The sequence below is a fragment of the Ursus arctos genome, unplaced genomic scaffold (genome assembly GCF_023065955.2).
Source record: "Ursus arctos isolate Adak ecotype North America unplaced genomic scaffold, UrsArc2.0 scaffold_14, whole genome shotgun sequence".
Classification (NCBI taxonomy): domain Eukaryota; kingdom Metazoa; phylum Chordata; class Mammalia; order Carnivora; family Ursidae; genus Ursus; species Ursus arctos.
In genome coordinates this window covers 32,529,444-32,549,192 of record NW_026622808.1, presented here as the reverse complement: position 1 = coordinate 32,549,192, position 19,749 = coordinate 32,529,444, and the positions used below count along the sequence as shown (strand labels likewise).

The following is a 19,749-nucleotide window of genomic DNA, read 5'->3' as shown; positions in this document are numbered from 1 at the left end:
CTCTTTAGGGGTACCCAGACCTTTCCATATTGACAGAAAATGTAGAGCAAGCCTGAGGATCCTGGGGTCATACGGGGAGAGAGAAAAGCTATTAGTCCCTAAATGAAGCATCCACCCACACTCTTGTGACTGCCCATAGGCTTTCACCCACCCCCAGCTATCAAATATGGCACCATTGTACATGTCACGGTCCGAGTATTGTGGCAATATTTCTGCCTCCTAGTTCAGGCTCTGACTGAAGTGCAAATGACCCCACTATCTCATCCATAAAACCAGAGCTTCCATGCTGGCTCCGAACCTGGACTTGGGGGGGCCTCTAAGAGGGGCCTTTGGTCAGAGTCTGACCTCTTAGACTTCAAGGGTTAATTTCAACCGGTGTCCTCTCATCTGGTGCTGCTTGGGCAGTGGGCCCTGTAACCACCAGCCCTCTGCTGACCCCAGGGTTCAGGTAGCAAGACTGAGGTCCCAGTCTCCTGGGCAAAAGGACAAGGATTCTGGGCCGAGTTAAGACTGGAGGCAGGACTTCCTGCCATTGATGGGGCTGAGGCTGGGCAAAGGTTCTCCCACTACACCCATGCACATGTTCCTGGGCAAGTACACAGTATGCTAGGACTCTCATATTGGACATGCCCAGCTTTGGGGTTGTGTGCAACATATGCGTGCCCACCAGCCTTTCATGCCACATGTGGTCCTCATTCTTGGGAAGAGAGGAGGGCCTGCTGCCCTTGAGAAGATAACCCTGCAGCACTCCCAGGCAGGCAAGGGGCATTCCTCTTTCCTTCTGGTCAGGAGCTCGGGACAGAGGCAGGCCTTGTCCGTGGCTGTGGGAGGACCAGAGCCTGGAGGATGGCTTGGAGCTTGCAGGGAATCCCTCCCAGATGTTGCTGCACCACCAGGCCCCTCAGAGGGGGTGTCAGTTAGGCACTAATCCAGTCCTAGGAGGGCTCCTGTGCAGTCCTGTCTGGGACAAATCTGAGAGCACCTCTGCTCCTCAGACTCCTGCTCAGGTCCGGATGGATTTAGAGCCGTCCCTGCGGTCACCTCCTCCAGGAAGCCTTCCTTGGTACCCACCTGCCCTGCCCCCAGACTTTGGGGGAAACGGGGTCTCGGGGGGGTCAAGGGTCACTAGGGCGGGCCAGGTCCCGGAAGCGGAAGTGCGGCACACTTCCGGTGCGCAGCGGGCGGCCATGTTGGAGCAGCGGAGGCGGCGCAGAGGCGCGTCCTGGGTCCCCGCGGCGGCGCCGGTAGGTTGGGGCCATGGGCCTAGCCGCGCCGCGGAGGGGCCGTCCGCGAGGCGACGGGGCGGATGGGCCGGGCGGCCGGCTCTTTCGAGACCCGCTCCCTCCACCGGCTTGGCCAAGACTCCCCCCACCCCCCTACCCCTTGCCCAGCGACCCCACCCTGGGGCTGCGCGACCGGTCGGGCTCGCCCCGCTCGCCCCGCTCGCCCCGCCCGCCCCGCGCGTTTCGCTGCCTCCAAGATCCCTGCTCCTATCCGCGGCTCAGGCCCCAGGGACACGGACTCCCAGGCCAATGGCCCTGATCTGCCCCCATCCCAGTCCCCCTTGTATGAGGCCTCTCCCGTCCCCCATCTTTCATCAACTTCCCTGTCGGCCCCGGGGGCACGTGTGAAGGGAAGTCGGGGGCCAGACTGCAGCCTCTGTTTCCGGAGCCTCTTGGAAAGTCCAGAAGACCCCTCCCAAGAGTCTAGACCGACCTGGGCGGAAGAGCCCCCAGTTCACCCCCAATATCTGTGACTGCGGGGAAACAGGCCCCTCCCTATTCAACAGTTCACAGTCCCGGGAACTACACCCCTTGGAAAAAAAAAATAATAAAAGAACTAAAGTCATGTGCAAGGACTGTGCTTGGAGAATGGCCTCTGGAGAAAGGAAGTGCCCGAGACACCTGAGGATCCAAGAATGTTTCCAAACAAAGAGCCCCAGGGCACTTCCTCCAGGGGATTCTGAAAACTTCCTCTGCTCCATTAGGGCGGTAGGAAGAACCTGCACAGACGTGCCTCCTGGCCCCAGGGACCTGCCTGATCCCAGCTGATCTTTTAATGCTCCCGTACAGCTGGGGAGCTCCCTCTGGGAGGCCTCAGTGTTGGGTTGGGCATTAGACATTAGTCCTGACTGACAGCCTGCGGCTTCTTCAGAGAAGAAGCCTGGGACAAGTTGGGTGTACCCAGACAGCTCCATGTGGGCTGTACCGAGGTCTGCAGCCCTCCAGACCCTAGTTAGGACAGCTCAAATTTCTAGTGTCTACCTTATTAACCATCCTGTTGGAGCCTTTGGCTGTCAGACCTTGGGCTCTTGGTCTGGCTACCTGGCCCCCAGGCTACCCGATTACCGAGACATGTATCTTGAGTACCTGCTAATTCTTAGTTTCTGTCGAAGGAGAGTCTGGCTCTTGCTTTGGGGTTAGTCTCCATGATTTGAGTGCCAGGATCAGACCTCTGAGCCTGTCTGGGGACTCCAAAAGCAAAATGTCTGGTGGGCAGGGAGGTTCACCCCTGAGCACCTTAACACCAGAGCTGGAGGAACAGAGATGGGCATGACTTCAAGGCACATGTTGTCCTGCTCTTAGCTGTTTTTCCATCTAGACTTCCCAGCCCTGACCACAGACTCCAGTCACACACATTAAATGTGCCTTACTGTTTCTCATTTCCAAGCCATTGCATAGGCTGTTCCCCTTTTTGCTCCATTTCCATCTGGGCCTTTCTATTCATTAGTCACATCCCATCTAGGTGTTGCTTCTCCTAGGAATCCTTCTCTAACTCAGTGGCAAGCTGGGCTGGGTGACATTGTGCACCCCCAAGAACTTTGATGGTCTCTGTCTTGCCTTCTGTATAGGGCTTCTTGAAGACATACTCACCTGCGTTCCCAGGGTTGTGTCTAATACCAGGTTTTTGGCCTCAGAAAACAGAGAATTGAATTAAAATGGGCCAACCAAGCCCAAATCTTTCAAGGGACCCAACAGCAGGTTGGATGGCTCTCTTGAGCTTCTGGACATTTATCTTGAAGAAACCGCCTTTGACCCAGACCCATGTGGGTCCCCCCTGCCACCCCAATCCTCAGTCTGCCACCATGGTAGTTCAGGAGACCAGGGGTTTGCCCCAAGCAGTGGCTTACTCTGGCCAGGACTTTTGTATCGATGATTGTTATGGAGAGTGCAGGCCCTGATGGACTTATCTACCTGCCTTGCCTCTTACCTCAGTGCTGGTTTGTTTTTGTTTTTTTATGTAATGATATATTTTCTTTAATGCAATATATCTGAAGTATTATCGTTTTTTTAAGTAAACTCTACACCCAACATGGGGCTTGAACTCACGACCCCAAGATCAAGAGACGCATGCTCCACCAACTGAGCCAGCCAGGCGCCCCTCGGTGCCGTTCTTATTGATTCTTTTCCTCTTGTCTTGGAGGTGCCGAGCGCTGGTTTGTGGATACCCAGGCAGATCTGCAGTGCCTAATGCCATGAGCGTGGTGCAGCATGTGGAGGAGAAAGCTGTGCACTCCTGGTCGCGGATCTCCACGGCAGGGAAGAAGGCCCTGGAGGAGGCGCTGCTTGTCTTTAACCCCATGAGCCAGGATCTCAGTGCCACAGAGGCCCAGCTTGTAGCCTTCCTGCAGGGCCTGCGGGATGATGGCTTCCAACCCACCATCCTGCGCAGCGGTGATGTCTATGGCTATAGTTCATGCACAGCCAACCCCCCAAGCCAGACGAAGCTGCAAGCTCGTGCCCCCACCCCAGCTGCCACATCACCTCCAGCCAGTGCTCCCCGAACTGCCATGCGGCTGCCTGCAGGCCGGGCCACGCTGCTCCCTATGCCACTATCTGGGAGGCTGGCCAAAGCGTCCACACCAGCCCTTGCCAAGCATGCTACCACCAACCTGCTGCTGAGCTCCCTGAAGCAGTCAAGTGCCAGCCGTGCCCGGGGTGCAGCAGTGGGCTTCCCCGCCCACCTCTATCCAGGTGTCTACCCTGCCATGCGGCTCTCTGTTGTCCTTGAGGCCCTGGTTCCACTAAAGTCTCCCATGCCCTGCTTGGGTGCCAAGCACAAGGCACAGTCACTGCAGCTCTCACTTGCAGACTCTCCCCTGAAGTTGCGCAAAGGTCCAGGGAAGAGGCAGGGGAACTGTCGGCCCAAAGCTCCCAGAAAAGCCACAGGCAAGGGCCCCAAGTGTCTGACTCACAGACGCCGCAGGGCCAGACCCCAACAAGGCACTACACCCCGGAACAAGACCTACAAAGCCACTGGGTCCCTTGGTGGCTTACGAATGAAAGGTGGCTCTGCCCTGGGCACCAAAACGTCCCAGGCCAAGGCAGCTCGAACACTGGCCAAAGCTGCCCAGGCCAAGGCGGCTCGAACACAGGCCAAAGCTGCCAAGGCTCGGGCAAAAGCCAAGGCAGCACAGATCAGGGCCAGGGCCAAGGCGTCACGGATCCGGGCCAAGGCCAAGGCAGCACAGATCAAGGCCAAAGCCAAGGCGGTGCGGGCCAAGGCCAAGGCGGTGCGGGCCAGGGCCAAGGCAGTGCGGGCCAGGGCCAAGGCGGTGCGGGCCAGGGCCAAGGCGGTGCGGGCCAAGGCCAAGGTGGCTCGGACCCAGTCCAGGAGCAGGGGCAGGCCAAAAGGGTCTGTTCAGGCCAGGACTGCGAGGAGGGGCCCGAAAAGCCGCCCTGAGACTGTGGGGCAGAAGAGGAAAAGGGCTGAGGCGGCAAAGGATCTTCCTCCCCGGAAAAGAACACGACTTGGGCCCCGATCCCCTAAGGCGTGGCTAGGGCCTGGAACAGCAAAACTGCTGAAATTCCGGGCCATCAAGGTGGACAGGCGGTCCTCGGACGATGAGGTGCGGCAGCGGGCTCAACGGATCCTCCGTGTGAACCTGTCCCCTGTGATACAGCTCCAGCCGTTGCTGCCATACTCAGCGCCCTGATTCCTTCGCATAGCAACATTTGGGGAAACTGAGCCCAATTGTCTGTGTGGCCAGTGGCACAGTGTGCAATGCCCATGGATTCTACAACCCCAAGGACTCCAGGTGCCTCTCCTGGGCCCTGAGAGCCACCATTCTCCTTTCAGAGACTGGAGGATATGGGGTGGTATGGGTGGGCGGGAGGGCCGTTCTCATGGCGCGATGCACTGTGATTTGTTACTCTTCAAGTTGTACCTCCACTGTTCCATCTATCACGTTTTATACCTTTCCACCTTCCAGTCTCCCTGCCCACCCTTCATGGTCTTTTTTGCATTTGTAGCTGCTGGTAGGCCAGCTTGAGCATACAGGAAAAGTGGCCCCAGGAACAGGGCTGCCAAAAGGGGGTCCCAGTAGCCTGAGATAGGTCATCGCTGTGAGTGGGAAGAGTAGCTCTCAGGCTCCTCTGGAGGTGCTGGCCTCTGTGGATGTGCGAGAAGCAGCCCCTGTGGACAGGGGCAGAGCCACTCTGAGGTGGCACACCTCCCATTCAGGCTGCGCTGGTTTGTTTCCCAGTTAGGCCATACTACGCAAGAGGACAGTCGGTGGCCCTGTGGGGAACCTTGGCAGCCAGCAGGTTTCTAGGCCAGGGAAGGGGGATTTTGTGGTACTGCTCCCCAGGGGCCATTCAGACAGCCTGGCCTTGTCTCCTAGCTGGCTGTGGCTGAAATCTTGGGGCTTTACCTGAGCTTGTCTGGGGAAGGGCCAGGCCTAAATTACCTGAAGTACCTCTGTCTGTCCTTCCAGCCTCGACTTTTCCAGTTAGTGGCAAGGGTTTGGGGGTAGTGTCAGAGGCCAGGGCTCTGGGTTGTTTGGCCACTGAGTCTGTCCTCACTGACTGCAGAATTTTCTCCTTGGATGAGTGGGGTACGGTGTTAGCTGAGCCAGGAGAGTTTCTACAGCTGCTTCTCCCCATCAGCAGTGCTTTCTGCCTGAGTCCCAAGCACTCTGTTCCCAGGTTCAGCCTTATCAAGCTTCCCGACAGGGGTATGTGTGTGTTTCAGACACTAACAGCTCTTCCTGCTTTGGAGAGGGGGCTGGGCCCCAAACAAAACTAGCTCCCCGCCCATCTGCCAGTCCTTCCCTGTCTGCCCAGCCTGAAAGGCAGTGGCTGGGGCTGGCAGTGAGGGGGACACATTCCCCAGAGGTTCCTAGAGACCAGCAGCCTTTCAGGGCTTGGGGTGGGAGCCTCATTTGAATGAGAATCGGATCTCTTCTGTCTCTGTGGGTTGGTCTGAACCCTGGCCCCACTAGCGCCAGCTACATCAGGTGGTGGAACTGTAGAGAAGTTCTGCTTGCTTTTTGGTACCCCCCTACTTACCTTTTTTTCTGCATCTGATGGCTGCCATTAATAGGGTGCGGCCTCCCTTGGTTCTCAGGCTCTGGGGAACCCCTTGCTGCCAGCCTCACTGTGGCTTCACAATCCTGCATGCTCCTTGTGTCTGGCAGTGCTGCTTTCATCTATGTGAGTGTGGGGCGACACCCAGCTTCTCAAGGTCAGCCTGCTTGGGACCCACTCTTCATCCTCTCTCTCAGGCCTGATTCCAGTTCCCATGGCCCAGGACCCCCAGCCAGGCTAGGCCTCCTTTTTTGCAGTCTGCAACTCCTTTCAGTTCTGCTGCTGCTGCTGCTGTCATGAGTGGGTGAGAGGTTGGCTCTTTCCTTGAGAGCTATCCAGAGGGAGAGAACTCTCAAGGCCTCCCTGTGGGGCAGAGTGAGGTGGGGGGTACCCCTAGGATCTCTACTCAGACCCTGTCCTTCCCAGTCCAGGCTCCCAGAACAATTGCTGAGGAGGTGCCAGACACACTAACCCCCCCACCCCCACCCAGCTGCTCAAGTGGCAGCTGCTACCCGCCTACTGGCCACTTGATTGTTGGCCGTGGCCAGAACCTTCAAGCCTCGTCCACCTGTGGCCTCCATGGCCCTGAGCCATACTGCATGGCCAGTCAGCTACAGGTGGGGAGGAGTGTAAGGGCTCTGGAGATGGTATCTCTGGGTTTTCCTGCAGGTTTGGCCTTGTTGGGTTCAGGTCATTGCTGGGGGCTGGAGGGGGGAGGACTGTGCTGTGAAATTTTGGAATTGGGGGCCAACCACCTACCTCTTGCCTTGTCATTCTCCTTGGGCATGCCCCCAGGAATCTGAGAATTGCTTCTTTTGTGACTCGGGACCAGGGAGGCCGTGGCATTTAAATGTGATCTGGATTGATGGTAGTGGCAGCAACAAGACCTGGTGGCAAGCAGAGAGTAGTGAGGGTACCCATGTGCCCATGTGTGCAGGTCTAGGGTCAGGGCCTGGTCACTCTGACAAGCCCTTGTGGTTGCAGGTGTTGAGAATGTCACCATCCAGCTGGACCTAGAGAGTGCCTTCTACTTTACCCACCCCATCATGACTTTCAAGGTGACCCAGTGCCCCAGCCTGAAGGTGTGGTCGGTGCCTCCTGACCTGATGGGCACCAGTGATGCTTGCCCCTGGTGACCCAAGGATCCCCCTCCTGTCCCCAGACATTCTGCCCAGCAACTCTGCTCCTGGGGCGCTCAGTGGACCATGGCCACTCCTGGCATGTGTACCGATACTTTGCCTACAACTGCTTGGGCCTTTTTCCTGGGATCCCTCCTGCTCCTGGCCACAGAGTGACCTTGTTTGTGACCAGCGTTACTCTGACATCAAGCCTTCCACTGAGGGAGAGGTCACACCCAGAGGAAGGGGGTTTGGGCCCTGGGGTGAAGCCAGAGGCTCAGGTTTGCTTTTTTTCTCTCAGGTAATTTTCAAAGTTCTGGGCCCAGGCACTCTGGTGGAGTACCCAAACAACCCCAAGATTCAGGGTAGTCGTCCCCACAGCCAGTCTTGTACTCCTTGCATGTTAGGACAGCCAGATACTGGGGGGAGGGGAGGTCCTGCCTGAGTGTGTACACAAGTGGGGCAGGGGTGGCAGGCAAGCCAGCATCACTCCCCAGCTCTGCCCCGTCATGGTCCTCCATTGTGGGCCCTGTTATGGCCCTCCATTCCTGTCCCATCATTGTTCCCCGTACCTGTGCCCCGTGCATAGGGACTGGCATGTGTAGCAGTTTCTATCTCTGCCCCATCATAACTCCTTTATGGGGCCCCATTGGGGTTCTCATCACTACTTTCTATGCCAGCCCCCAACAATGTACCTATAATGCACCTATAACCTCATAACTGTCCCCGTTATGAGCCTCCATCACTGCCCCCATCATGGACCCCTGGCGTTGCCCTCCCTGACTCATCACCTGGGCCTTAGTTGGTACCCTGCATCTCTGCAGCTGCCTCTAGGTGGCGCCAGGGCGTCTCTGGGTTGTGACCTTTTTCTTGTAAAGCAGAAGTCTTGAAAGGTAAGAGACACAGAGCCAAAACCCAGCAGGGCCACCCAGAGTCAGGTCAGGCAAGTACCAGAGCAGGAGATACCCCAAACTAGCATTTTCTTTGTGCTTTCCACCCCCCATGACTGATTGTTACCAACTACTCACCAAGTCCCCCTGCTAGGTTTCCAAGCAGCTGTTGCTCTTCTGATCTGATCAGGAGAGAGACACCTGGCAAAGGAGGGGTATAAGAGAGAACCTTGGCTCAGTAACTGACATAAGCTGTGGAGCAGAAAGGAGCCATGGACCCATCTCTCCCATGTGTACGTTGAGCAAGTGCCCATTGAGCTCTGCTGTGTTCCGGGCATCTGTCTTCTGAGCAGTGCTCAGTGGGGAGCAGATAGACAAGATGTCTTCTTGGAGCTGCCATGAAAGTGAGAAAAACAGTGGATAAATAAGCTAATACCGTATATGGTTTGGCTGGATGATAAACTGTTTTCTAGTTTTGGTGATGGGCTGGGGAATGGAATGCTTTACTGCATTGGGGAAGCAGGTTTCAAATAGCTAGTGATTCCAGGATGGGGTGTTCAGGAAGCAGTGGGATGTGCAGGTCTCAGCTCAGGAGTGATACCAGGGCTGGAGCCATTCAGAAGTGGAATTCTCACCATTAGGCTGTAGTCACCCTAAGATGGTATGCCCAGAGGAGCAGGAGTGGGGGGGGGGGGTCCCACAGCATGAATGCCGGAGGAGGTGGCTGTAGGGATGCAGAGAAGAGGCCCTACCCCCATTCCTCCCCCTTCCATTTCAGCCATAGAGGGATGATGACCAGTGCATCTGAGGTCCCCCAGTCTGTGTCTCCAGAACTCTGCATGTGACAGACCTCCGTGTGAACTTCTCCAAACTGCACACACTGGGTGACAGGCCTCTGGGGGGCCTAAAGGGACACCCCTTCAACTACTATGCGTTTTATAAGCTCGTGGCCCCAGAGGCAGCTGCCTGTGCCATGGCCATGCCTCTGAGTGTAAGCCCACAGCTCGGACCCCAGCCAATGTGAAAGGCATGGCGAGCACCATGGGAGGGGCATCCTGTGGCTGGTGGGGCGGGCAGGCTGGGGGGACTGGGGCAGACTCATCTTGCCCTCCTCCCTGGCAGGTGCATGGCCTTTGCATCTGCCACCACCACACAGCTGGTACCTAGTGTGAGCGCTGCCAGGACCTGTACCAGGAACACCCATGGCATGCAGCAGAGCCTGGGCACCCTCACACCTGCCAGGGTAGGTGCCATGCCCTCTCTGCCTGGCCGTATTTGCCTGGGTCAGCCCACTCCATATCCGCCTAGAATGCAAGTGCAATGGGCATGCCCGCAGTTGTCACTTTGACATGGCCTTATATCTGGCACCTGGCAATGTGAGTGGAGGTGTGTGTGACGCATGTCAGCAAACACAGCTGGGCATCGCTGTGAGCTCTGCCAGCCCTTCTTCCACCGAGATCCCAAGGAGGATCCCCGTTCCTTCCTCTTGCAAATGTGAGTCCTCCAATCCCCAATTCCAACTCTGACCCCGATCCTTCAGCTCCATGGTGACCTCTGACCTAACTCTGTCCTCACCTCTGACCCATGATCCAGCTTGTGACTGTGACCCTGTGGGGACCCTGGAAGGGGGTTTGTATCATGCCCACACAGATGAGACTCGTGGCCTCCTCTCTGGGCAGTGTCGCTGCAAAGTTCATGTCTGGGGCCAGCGCTGTGACTTCTACCGGCCTGGTCACTATGGCCTCAGCCCCACCCACACAGAAGGTTGCCAGCGTGAGTTACCCTGGGAGAGGACCCCAAACCCCATGTCCTTGCTCTGCCTTCAGTCACTGCCTTAATAATATACACATGCACCTACCCTTGCAGCAGTCCCAATAGCACCCTGAGAGCCTGGTGCCCTAGCCTGCAGGTGTGACCTCCACGGCTGGGTCCCTGGCACTCATGCCTGTGATCCCACTAACGGTGCCTGTCACTGCAAACGCTTTGTCTTTGGACACGACTGCAGCCATTGTCTGGTAAGCCTTGACCCACCTCTGATTTGACCTTGATCTTGGGCATTGAGCTTCTAGAAGCTGATAAGTATGAGGCTATAATCAGGGTGACTATAGACTGAGCCTTGCACATGGGTTGGTTCGACTCCCTGCCCGGGCTGTCAGGGTCAATGCCACCTCAGTGTATGTCCTCAGGTGGGAGCTTTGGGAGCATAAAAAGGAAAAGCGATGGAACAAGTTACAACAGTATTGGTTTAAAGCACTGGGTTTAAAGGTGTTTTGCAACAAAAATATTTGAAGGAACACTCGGTCCAAGAAACAATTCCATCCCTTTCTTGCCTCTCCTTGAACATAAATCCTTGGCTTAACTTTTGCTTTAACCCCTGCAGCGTCTTCATCCTACCACTTACGAAGTTGTGCATGAGTACACAGGGGTCTCCTCACCCCCTCTCAGCAGTAAGCAGAGGAGCATTCAAGCCCTGTGCCCACACCCTTTCCTCCTGCAACAGGCAGTCCCAGTATTTGACCTCCCAGGCTCCAGATCTTCTTGTCCTTTCTCCACCTACTTGCTCTCTCTTGCAGCCCGAGTTCTGCGGTCTGAGCGGTGACTCTGTAGGCTGCTGGCCCTGTGACTGTGACTTTGGGGGTGCCTACAGCAGCAGGTACAAGACAAGGCCTGGGAATTGGGATCAAGTGGCAAGAATCAGGAGTTGACTCTCCTTCCCCACCCCCATCTTGCTCAGGTGTTCTGCTGGGGAGGGCCTCTGCCTGTACCGCCCTTACCTCCGTGGCCGCCGCTGCCATGAACTCCAACCTGGGCACTTCTGTGCTGCTCTTGACCAAGCCACTACTCAAGCTGAGCTTGGCCAGGTCCTCCGGCCAGCTGACCCCCAGTTGCCTATGAGTGTCCAGGAGGGGGGGAGGGGCAGGGGCAGGAGGAAACCAAGGCTCAGACTTGGTTTTCAGGGGAGGGAGGGAGTGTGTAGAGAGAGCTAGTTGGAATAAGAGGCTGAGCAGGGTTAGGAAGGTGAGAAAGTCCAGGTGGGGGCATCAGCATGGTTAGAGGTTTGGTGTCTTAGAACCCCCATTTTCAGGGCAGTGTGGGAGAAGAGCGGGCCAGAATGTTGGAGGACACTGACCCCCGACTGGCCCCCAGGGAGCCCCCTGGCCTGTTCCTGCCCACTGTACACAAACCTCAGGGACATCTCCTGATTGGCTTCAGCCCCGACTTCGGAGACAGCGTGACCCTCCATGTGCCCGCCACCCTGCTAGGCAGGCCTATTCAGCAGCCAGCTGCCCAAGGTGAGGAATCTGAGGAACAGGGTGGGGTCATAGGTCGCCAGGGTCTTAGTAGGGATGGGGCCCTAGCCCTGGGGATGTGGGTCCCTGAGGTCTTGGGGTAACGGGAGCCTAAATCCTGAGGGTCCTGGTCTTGGGGTGATCTAGGCCTGGGAGTGTGTCTCACATCCAGGCCCCAGAGGAACCCCTGCCCTTGCAGCAGGGAGCTGGCTCTGCACTGCGGACTGGCTTGGGCTTTGCACATGTGATTGATGGAGCTGGCCTCTCTCTGCTGGCGCCCACAGTGCCTCGTGCCATGGAGTATGACATGGTCCTATGCTATCTGCACTCAGAGCAGCTCTTCCAGGTGGCCTTGACCTATCCACACAGGCAGGACCCTAGGACCTCCATTAGCAAGACCCTATTATGCTGCCAACACATTTGAAATAACATTTGAAGTGGAAAATCTCCAATATGCAATATCATCATGTCATAGAGCAATCAAAACAGGGACTGAATGTGACACAGAGTGGGATTTAAGAAGTTGGTCTTTTTTGCATGGGCCATATGATGAAATACTGGATGCAGCTGAAATGGGACACCCCTGGGACCACATGATCACAGCCTCCTTACCCCACCCTTACTCCTTCCCTGCTCCAGGCGGTGCTGTGGGGTTTTTTTTGTTTATTTGTTTTGTTTTTTGTTTTTTTGTTTTTTTGATTCATTTATTTGACAGAGAGAGAGACAGCCAGCGAGAGAGGGAACACAGGCAGGGGGAGTGGGAGAGGGAGAAGCAGGCTCCCGGCAGAGGAGCCTGATGTGGGGCTCGATTCCAGGACTCTGGGATCACGCCCTGAGCCGAAAGCAGACGCTTAACAACTGAGCCACCCAGGGGCCCCCAGAGCTGTGGTTTTATCCAGACCTTTTTGCTTTGAACCAGGAACACGCTACTCTGCGATCCTACGGCTGTGGAAGACCAAGGGGGTGCGGAGACCTGAGGGGGGCACTATCCTTCTGGATTCAGTGAGGTCCTAGGGGCTCCACCCCACATCTGGGGGAGACAAATTACAGCAGGATGATGTGGATGCGGGGGGCTGGGGAGTAGGCATCACAGAGGCCTGGAGTTGCACCAAGAGGACTGAGACAGGTGGATAGATAAGGCGGGGGATCCAGGCAGGAGCAAAGCACATGCCAAGGATAGAAGATGAGAATAGGCAGCCACCAGACCTCAAAGGACCTATGGGCCGGGAGAGGGGCTTAACCTTTATTGTGGGGCTATGGGGAGCCGTGGAAGGGACTTGAACGGGGCAGATTCATGGCGGAGAATGGATCATTAGGGGGAAGCTGCTGCAATGATTCTGAGTGAGAGGCGGCATTGCCTGGACTAGATCGGGGCCATTGGACAGGAAGGAGAAACAGACTCAGAAGAGGACGAGAAAAGGGGCAGGAAGGGGCTGTGAGACCCACTGCAAGGAAGTGTAGTTAGTAGGTTTAGTGAGTGGGGCTGGGCTTACTGCCCTCTGCCTGCCACCCTCCACCCTCCTACTAGATTGTGCTCTTGCCGCGGTGAAGGAGTCGCTGGCGCTGCGATCTGGGGCCACAGGGCACGTACAAGAGCTCCACAAGGCAGGCTGCATGGGGGCAGCGAGGACTGGCCTCCCCAGCACTGTGCCTGAGGTTTGTGCCCACCTCGTCTGCAGCATCTCGGCCCTGCTCCACGGGGGCGGCCTTGGTGAGTGTGTGCCCCTGGCTTGAGGGGGCTGCAACACGGGTTACAGGAAGCACCGTGAGGTTCACCTTATCTTGCTCTTTCTCCTGCCAGCCTGTGACTGCTGCGCGTCTGGAACATATGGCTTCGGGTCCACTGGCTGCAGTGGTAAGCCTTCAGGGCCAGTGAGTATGGGTGTGGGGTCTGGGACCAACCATCTCCTTTCTCTGATGGCCCTGTCATTCCCCACAGAGTGCCGCTGCCACACCGAGGGGGCCACTGGTACCATTTGCAACCCTGTGAGTGGGCAGTGCACATGCTGGGCAGGCCTTGCTGATCGCCGCTGTGACCACTGCCTCTCTGGCCGGCGGGGCTTCCCGTGCTGCTGGCCCTGCGCCTGCAGTGGGCACGCTGAGTTGTGCCACCCACTCACAGGCATCTGCCAGGCGTGCTGGGGAGCCACCACAGGCCAGCACTGTGAGAGGTGAGCACTGTCACCGGAAGGGCTGGGTAGGAATTATGATGAGTGGGCCATGTCCCATTCCATGTGCTACTGTCCGCAGGTGCTTGGATGGCTACTATGGAGACCCTACGCTGGGCTCAGGCCAGCAGTGCCGACCTTGCCCCTGTCCTGGGCATCCTGGCTCTGGCCTCTATCATGGGATTTCCTGCCATGTGGACAGTGTGAGTAGACGTGTCTTGTGCCTCTGTGCACCTGGCTATGCAGGTGAGGGATGTTTGACAAGGGAAAACCTGAGGCCCTGCTCACTTGTTCACAATTTCATCAGGTCCACGACACCTGTATGCCGAACTGCAGGCTGGGCACCTCTCCTGGAGGAGTTGCTGTTGGGGGCGGGGGGGGGGGGCGGTCAAATGGGAGGAGCTATAGGCATGGAATTTGTAAGCCAGGAAGGTGGGCTGTAATGTAGCTCCTGTGTTCTCTGCCCTCTTGGCTCGATCTCAGACTTTCTGGCTGGGTATGTGGGACCCACAGGCCACAAGGGTACAGGAAGCTACCTGAGACAACCCACACATACCTCGATCCTTTCTAGGCCCCTGCTGCGACCACTGTTCCTCTGGATGCTTTGGGCACCCTTGGCCAGAGGGAGACCCCAGAAGGAGTCCATGCCGGCCCTGTCAGTACAACAATAATATCGATTCGCATGACCCTGCTGCCTGCGACACCCACGGTGGCCACTGCCAGTGCTGTCTGCACCACAGCCATGGTCGCAGCTTTGCCCACGGCAGGCCTGGCTTCCATGGCAGTGCCCTGCATCCAGGGGGCTACCGTTGTGAGTGTGTGGCTAGGATGGGTGAGAACATCCCAAGGCAGGTGGGTGGGTTCTCCTTCCTCAGGCCCTCCCTCGTCCCCAGGCTGCAGCTGTGACCCCCAGGGCACTGTCCCTGCACGGTGCCCCCTCGGGCTGAAGCCTCCTTCTGCAACCAGGTCAGCGGGCAGTGCCCTTGCTGCCCCCATACACCGGGGAAGGACTGTAGCCACTGTGCCCCCCTCTCCTGGCACCCGGGGGGACCCCGGGGCTGTGAGCCCTGCACCTGCCATGCCCAACACACTGTGCAGCTGGCATGTCACCCAGTGAGTGAGGCCATATTGCACATAGCTTGTGGCAGTGTCCGGGTGTGAGTGAAGGTGTGTGTGCCTCTGACAAGACGTTATTTGTGGCTGGTGTGAGTGTTCACGTGACCATCAGCAGCGGGCATGTGGCTGCAAACAGCTGTGTGAGTCTCTGCTTTTGTGTGACATCGGCTATAAGATGGTGGCGGGATTTGGGGTAGAGCAGACATGAGACCACACGTGCCTGACCCCACATGCAGCCGTGTGCTAGTATGTGGGTGACCCACTGTGAATGGGTCCTGGCAAGTGGAGTGAACGTGGTGGGGGTTGGGCGGGGGAGGCTGAGGAGACACCGGTGAAGGGTGGGGATTGAGAGCTGGTGTAGGCAGAGGGGGATGGTCACTGTGAGCAAGAGTTTCTAGGAGGAGAATGGTCAGCGACCGAATGAAATGAGGCCTGAAGTATGTGTTCTTCTGTCCTTGACAAAGAGACAGTGGGAGTCAAGGTGAAGGAGGCATCGGGTAAGGGTATGGAGACAGCGGGGTGTTTGGATCAGGACACAGAGGGGCAAAGAACAGCAGGTCAGGAGTTGAGAACCCAGAGGGTCTGTGGGAGGCTGGCAATGTGGGAAGGTGGGGCTGGCCAAGGAGGTCAGGCCAGAGGAAGCAGGAAGGGAGAAGCCTCCGGCCAAGCACAGGTGTGGGTGCTGCCCAGGGCAGGAGCAGGTCAGGGAGAAGACTCTGGTGTGCATGCACTGCCTTCAAACACTCGTGTCCTTCTCCCTGGCCCAGAGGAGGCTCTGTGCTCCTGCCGACTGGCTCATGCTCTCTTCCCTCAGGCCACGGGTCAGTGCACCTGCCGGGCAGGATTTGGGGGGGTGACCCAGAGCAGGACTGCAGAGGTGAGAGGACCACTCACACAATCCACAGCAGCAGGGGTGAGGTTGTCCTGAAGGAGCCCAGTGTGGAGTAGCAGGGGAGCAGCGGGGCTTTCCTGAGGGCGAGCTTAGCATGCTTATCGCAGTTTTCCCCAAAACTCAAAGAAATACTCACGAAAACGGCTGTCGGCAAGGCCAGGTGGGGTATACCTACAGAGAGCACACATCAGGTGGCTCTTTTCTGAACCCATCTGCCAGTTCTTCACCCCAGCTGACCCCTGACTGGACTGTAGAGCTTCCGGAGCATTGTGCTGTTTCCCTGCCCAAAGGCTGCCATGCCGTATGGCCTCTGTGGCCAGGGAGGATGCCTGTGCCCGTGGTCATTCTGAGCAGTGGCTTAGGCAAAGGCTTGCGTGCGCCCTCCCACTCATACAGGGCTGTCCCCCAGGCTTCTTGGAGGCAAGGCTGGGGCAAGTGCTGCCTGCTCCCTGCTCCGACCCTGTCTCTCCCCCACAGCCTGTGCCTGTGACCCACACGGCTCCATCTCGCCCAGTTGTGATCCACATGCAGGCGCCTGCCTATGCAGAGAGGGCATCTCAGGGCTGAGGTGCCAGGCGTGTGCACGTGGCTCCAGAGGTGGCTTCCCACACTGCGTGGCCTGCCCTACCTGTTTCACCTCCTGGGACCTATGTCTAGCTCTGCTCCAGCTGCGGCTGGGAATTGTGGCCCAGAAGGTCACCTCCCTATACCAGGTGATGCCTGACTGGGGTGCTAGGGGCCAGGGTGGACACCTGCAGGCCCTGGAGGGGATACTCCAGACAGGCACAGATTCTCCTGGAATCTTCTTCACCCATTGCGGGGACTCTGGAGCAACTTACAGAGTGGATAGGCGGGTTCAGGCAAGGGGTCTTGGGTCAGTAAGGAGGAGGTCTCCAGCTAGCTTCTTAGGGTCGGGGATTTCAGAGAGTCTCAGGTTGGCCTGAGTCCTGGGTTTGGGAGTCAGGTGGGTTCTCTTGAGCGAGGCGTCATGGAGGAGAGTACATCTCTGGTCAGGCTGATAACGCCACCTTCCTGCAGAAGGAAAGTGATTGCATTTGTCCAGACACTGTGGGCCATAGGGCAGTTTGTGGCAGAAAGAGAGCCATGGGTTAGGAGGCAGTGTGCACAGCTGGAAGAATTATCCCCGGAGCTAGACTGTGTCAAGGGCTTGGCCTGGCCCAAAAGGGCCACAGGAGCCCAAGGTGAGGCCTAATGGGCAGGTGGGTGGGCAGGTGAGGGTAGGGGCTAGGCTGGGACAGAAGGAAGGGGCCAGGTGTCCTGGCTTATGTATCTGGGGAACCCAGAAGGCTGATTGGCCCTGCCTCAGCCAGTGGAACCCTGAGTCACCCCTCTATCCATCCCTGCCATCCCCCGCAGATGCTGTGGCCCAGGTCTCCTCAGCTGCCCTGCTTTCCCAGGAGGCCCTGCTTGGAGCCCAGGTTGTGGCCACATTTGGAGAACCAGACAGCATCCTGGGAAAGGCCCAAGAGGCCCGGCGGTGGACGGAGCAGCTGCTGTGGGGGATGGGCCAGCCAGGGACAGGGACAGCTGTGTGGGAGCTGAAACTGAAGGAGCTGGTCAGCAGGGTCCAGATGTTGCATCCACAGCTTCTGAGACTCCTCGTCAAAGCTGGAGTGGTGGGTGGAGATATGGATCACTAGAGAGGTTTTACCAAGGCGAGGACTCTCTTCTACGGTAACCTGGGTGTAGGGCAATAGGGGATTTGCGACATTCATTTCTCACTGGATCACCTGTCTTGTTTGCAGGAATGCAGGGGTTGGGGACCTGGGCTGTCTGTATTTCTGTACCCTGTGCTGTTCCCTCTTGCCCTGGGACCCTTCCCACTGCCCAGTGGGCTCCACTTGCTTCCCGTAACTCTTCCGATAGCCTGGACATAGCTGCCACAGCCTTAGAGCAGCGTCAGCAGCTGGTAGGAGCCATTGGGGCCATGAATGGGAGCCAAGGGGGGAGTCAGAGGGAGCCATAGCTTGGCCATAGGGTTGCAGGAGACACAGTCCACATCTGACCCACCCCTACCAGCTGCAGCGAATCCAGGCCCGGGAGACATGGCATCGGGCAGGGGGGCCCTGGGGTGTGGCCACCGTAGCCCACGTGCAGATCCTCCAGCATTTCGTCTTGGGTACCTGTCGGCTTGTTGTGTGTCTGTTCATAGCTGAGGGCAGGGGCAGGTAGGCATCTGGATATTGCTGTGATACTCCTTCCAGAATGAGGAATGCTCATAAGGGCTGACCAGGGGTCAGGTGGGAGCAATAGCGTGCTGCTAAATATTTAACAATTGGCTGGAGGTCAGAGGGAACTGATTGGTAGTGAGAGCCAGTTTCCATGGTGTAAGTAAATCCACCATGGCTGATTTTAGTCCGCCCACTGTGTACCAGCGGATTCACAAAATTCCTGAAATTTTAGCACTTGGCTCTTGTTAGCCCCCAGCACACCATGTAGTCATGTCAGAGGCAGGACCAGTGAGAGGTTAGGGTCAGGGTTTGTTGGGTCAGAGATCAGAGTTCATATCTGAGATTCCTACCCCAGTTCCCACAGACGAAGGCGCAGAGGCTGTGAGTGTGGAGCTGGTGGCATGGCGTGGGCTGGTGGTGCCCCTCCCCCAAAGTGGGGCAGTGGGCATTGCCTTCCTGCTGGGTCAGATCCAGAGTGCCCTCCCTGCACCAGACGCCATAGGCCAGGAACTGCCCTGAGCTGAAGGCGTCCTCCATCAGGCACAGCAGACCAGGTGGAAGGGCCGGGAGGCTGGAGGCAGAGGGCAGAGGGTGGGGAGGAAACTGATCATCTGCACCCTTCAGGGAGGGGACATCTAGGGCCAAGGACCAAGCACTGGATGTTCAGGGGGTGCTGGTTGAGGTGAAAAGTCACACAAGGGCTGCAGAGCGAGGGCTGCAGGCAGCAAAACAGACACTAGGAGGCCTGGAGGCCAGTGTACAGGAGGTGACACCACACCCATACCCCTCAGCTCCTTCACACCTCTTGTTCAGTGGCTGCTATTATCCCTATCCTCCCCCTGAGATCCTTGAGCCACTGTGATACCATGGTGCTAGGAAATACACAGACCATGAAAGCACCCTACTTAGCTGCTATCCTGCTGGGACCTCCCTGTGATCCTCTGACCCTTGCCCCAGGCAGTGGAGGTGACCTCAGTCCTGGGGCATCTGTCCAGTGCAGCTGTGGCTTTCAGGACCTCTTTGGCCCTGAGTCAACAACAGGCCCAGGAGGCAGAAGAGCAAGCAGTCCATGGAATGGGGGTGGCTGGGGGCCTGGGCAAGGTGAGATGGGTACACTGGACATTGAGGTCTCACAGGTGAGATTTAGGCTGGGACTGGGCTATGCTGGGCTGAGGCAGGGTTTCAGTTCTAAAACCCCCTATCCTGCCCCCGCAAGGTACCTTGGGTAGTAATATGCCTGAGACAGTAGGATCTAGGTGGGGTGGATTTCAGGTCAAGTCCGGCTCTAGGAGTTGCAGGTGGCCCAATTAGGCATGGCAGAGTTGCAGAAGGGCACACATAGCCTGGTGGCCATGGCGCAGGACGCAGGAGAGCGGGCACAGCAGGCCCGAGCTGAGGCCCTAGAGCTGCTGAAGTGGGTGCAGAACAGCTGGAGCCAGCTAGAAGGGATGGAGATGGGCCACGGTGGGGCGGGGATGGGGTGGGATAAGGGTCAGGTGGGAGGGTCAGAGTCAGAACAGGGATGGTATGGGAGGGTCAGGGCTGGTGTCAAAGTTCAGAACAGGGGTCAAATGTTGATTAGGGTTAGAGTTCATTTAGGGCTAGGGTCAGAGTTGAGGTCATGATGGAATTGAGGGCCAGGGTCAGAGATTAGGGCCAAGGTCAGAGCGTGGCTCACATGACCTGATCCTCAGGGTTGGAGCGCTTCCTGATGCAGAATGAGCAGACACTGGGCAAGAAGATGGCGGCCCTGAGGGCCCTGGAGCAGCGGGCAG

General features: G+C 57.4%; 2 protein-coding genes across 3 annotated transcripts; both read left to right on the top strand.

The window, feature by feature from the left end:
* Window positions 1-1,165: 1,165 nt before the first annotated feature.
* CCDC71 (coiled-coil domain containing 71) lies at window positions 1,166-9,419 on the top strand. Its single transcript, XM_026500822.4, has 2 exons — window positions 1,166-1,244; window positions 3,424-9,419. The coding sequence occupies exon 2, from the start codon at window positions 3,476-3,478 to the stop codon at window positions 4,934-4,936; it is 1,461 nt and encodes a 486-aa protein (XP_026356607.2). The 5' UTR covers window positions 1,166-1,244; window positions 3,424-3,475; the 3' UTR covers window positions 4,937-9,419.
* Window positions 9,419-15,156, top strand: LOC113256864 (laminin subunit beta-1-like). 2 transcript variants are annotated; one of them, XM_057312092.1, is made up of 6 exons: window positions 9,419-10,969; window positions 11,464-13,317; window positions 13,408-13,461; window positions 13,546-13,777; window positions 13,857-13,977; window positions 14,346-15,156. In XM_057312092.1, exons 2-6 carry the CDS (start codon window positions 13,221-13,223, stop codon window positions 14,889-14,891), a joined length of 1,050 nt encoding a protein of 349 aa, XP_057168075.1. In that variant the 5' UTR covers window positions 9,419-10,969; window positions 11,464-13,220; the 3' UTR covers window positions 14,892-15,156. The 2 variants fall into 2 exon arrangements, with proteins under 2 accessions (XP_057168075.1, XP_026356609.1); XM_026500824.4 differs by lacking the exon at window positions 9,419-10,969 and having other exon boundaries at window positions 11,316-13,317.
* Window positions 15,157-19,749: the final 4,593 nt, after the last annotated feature.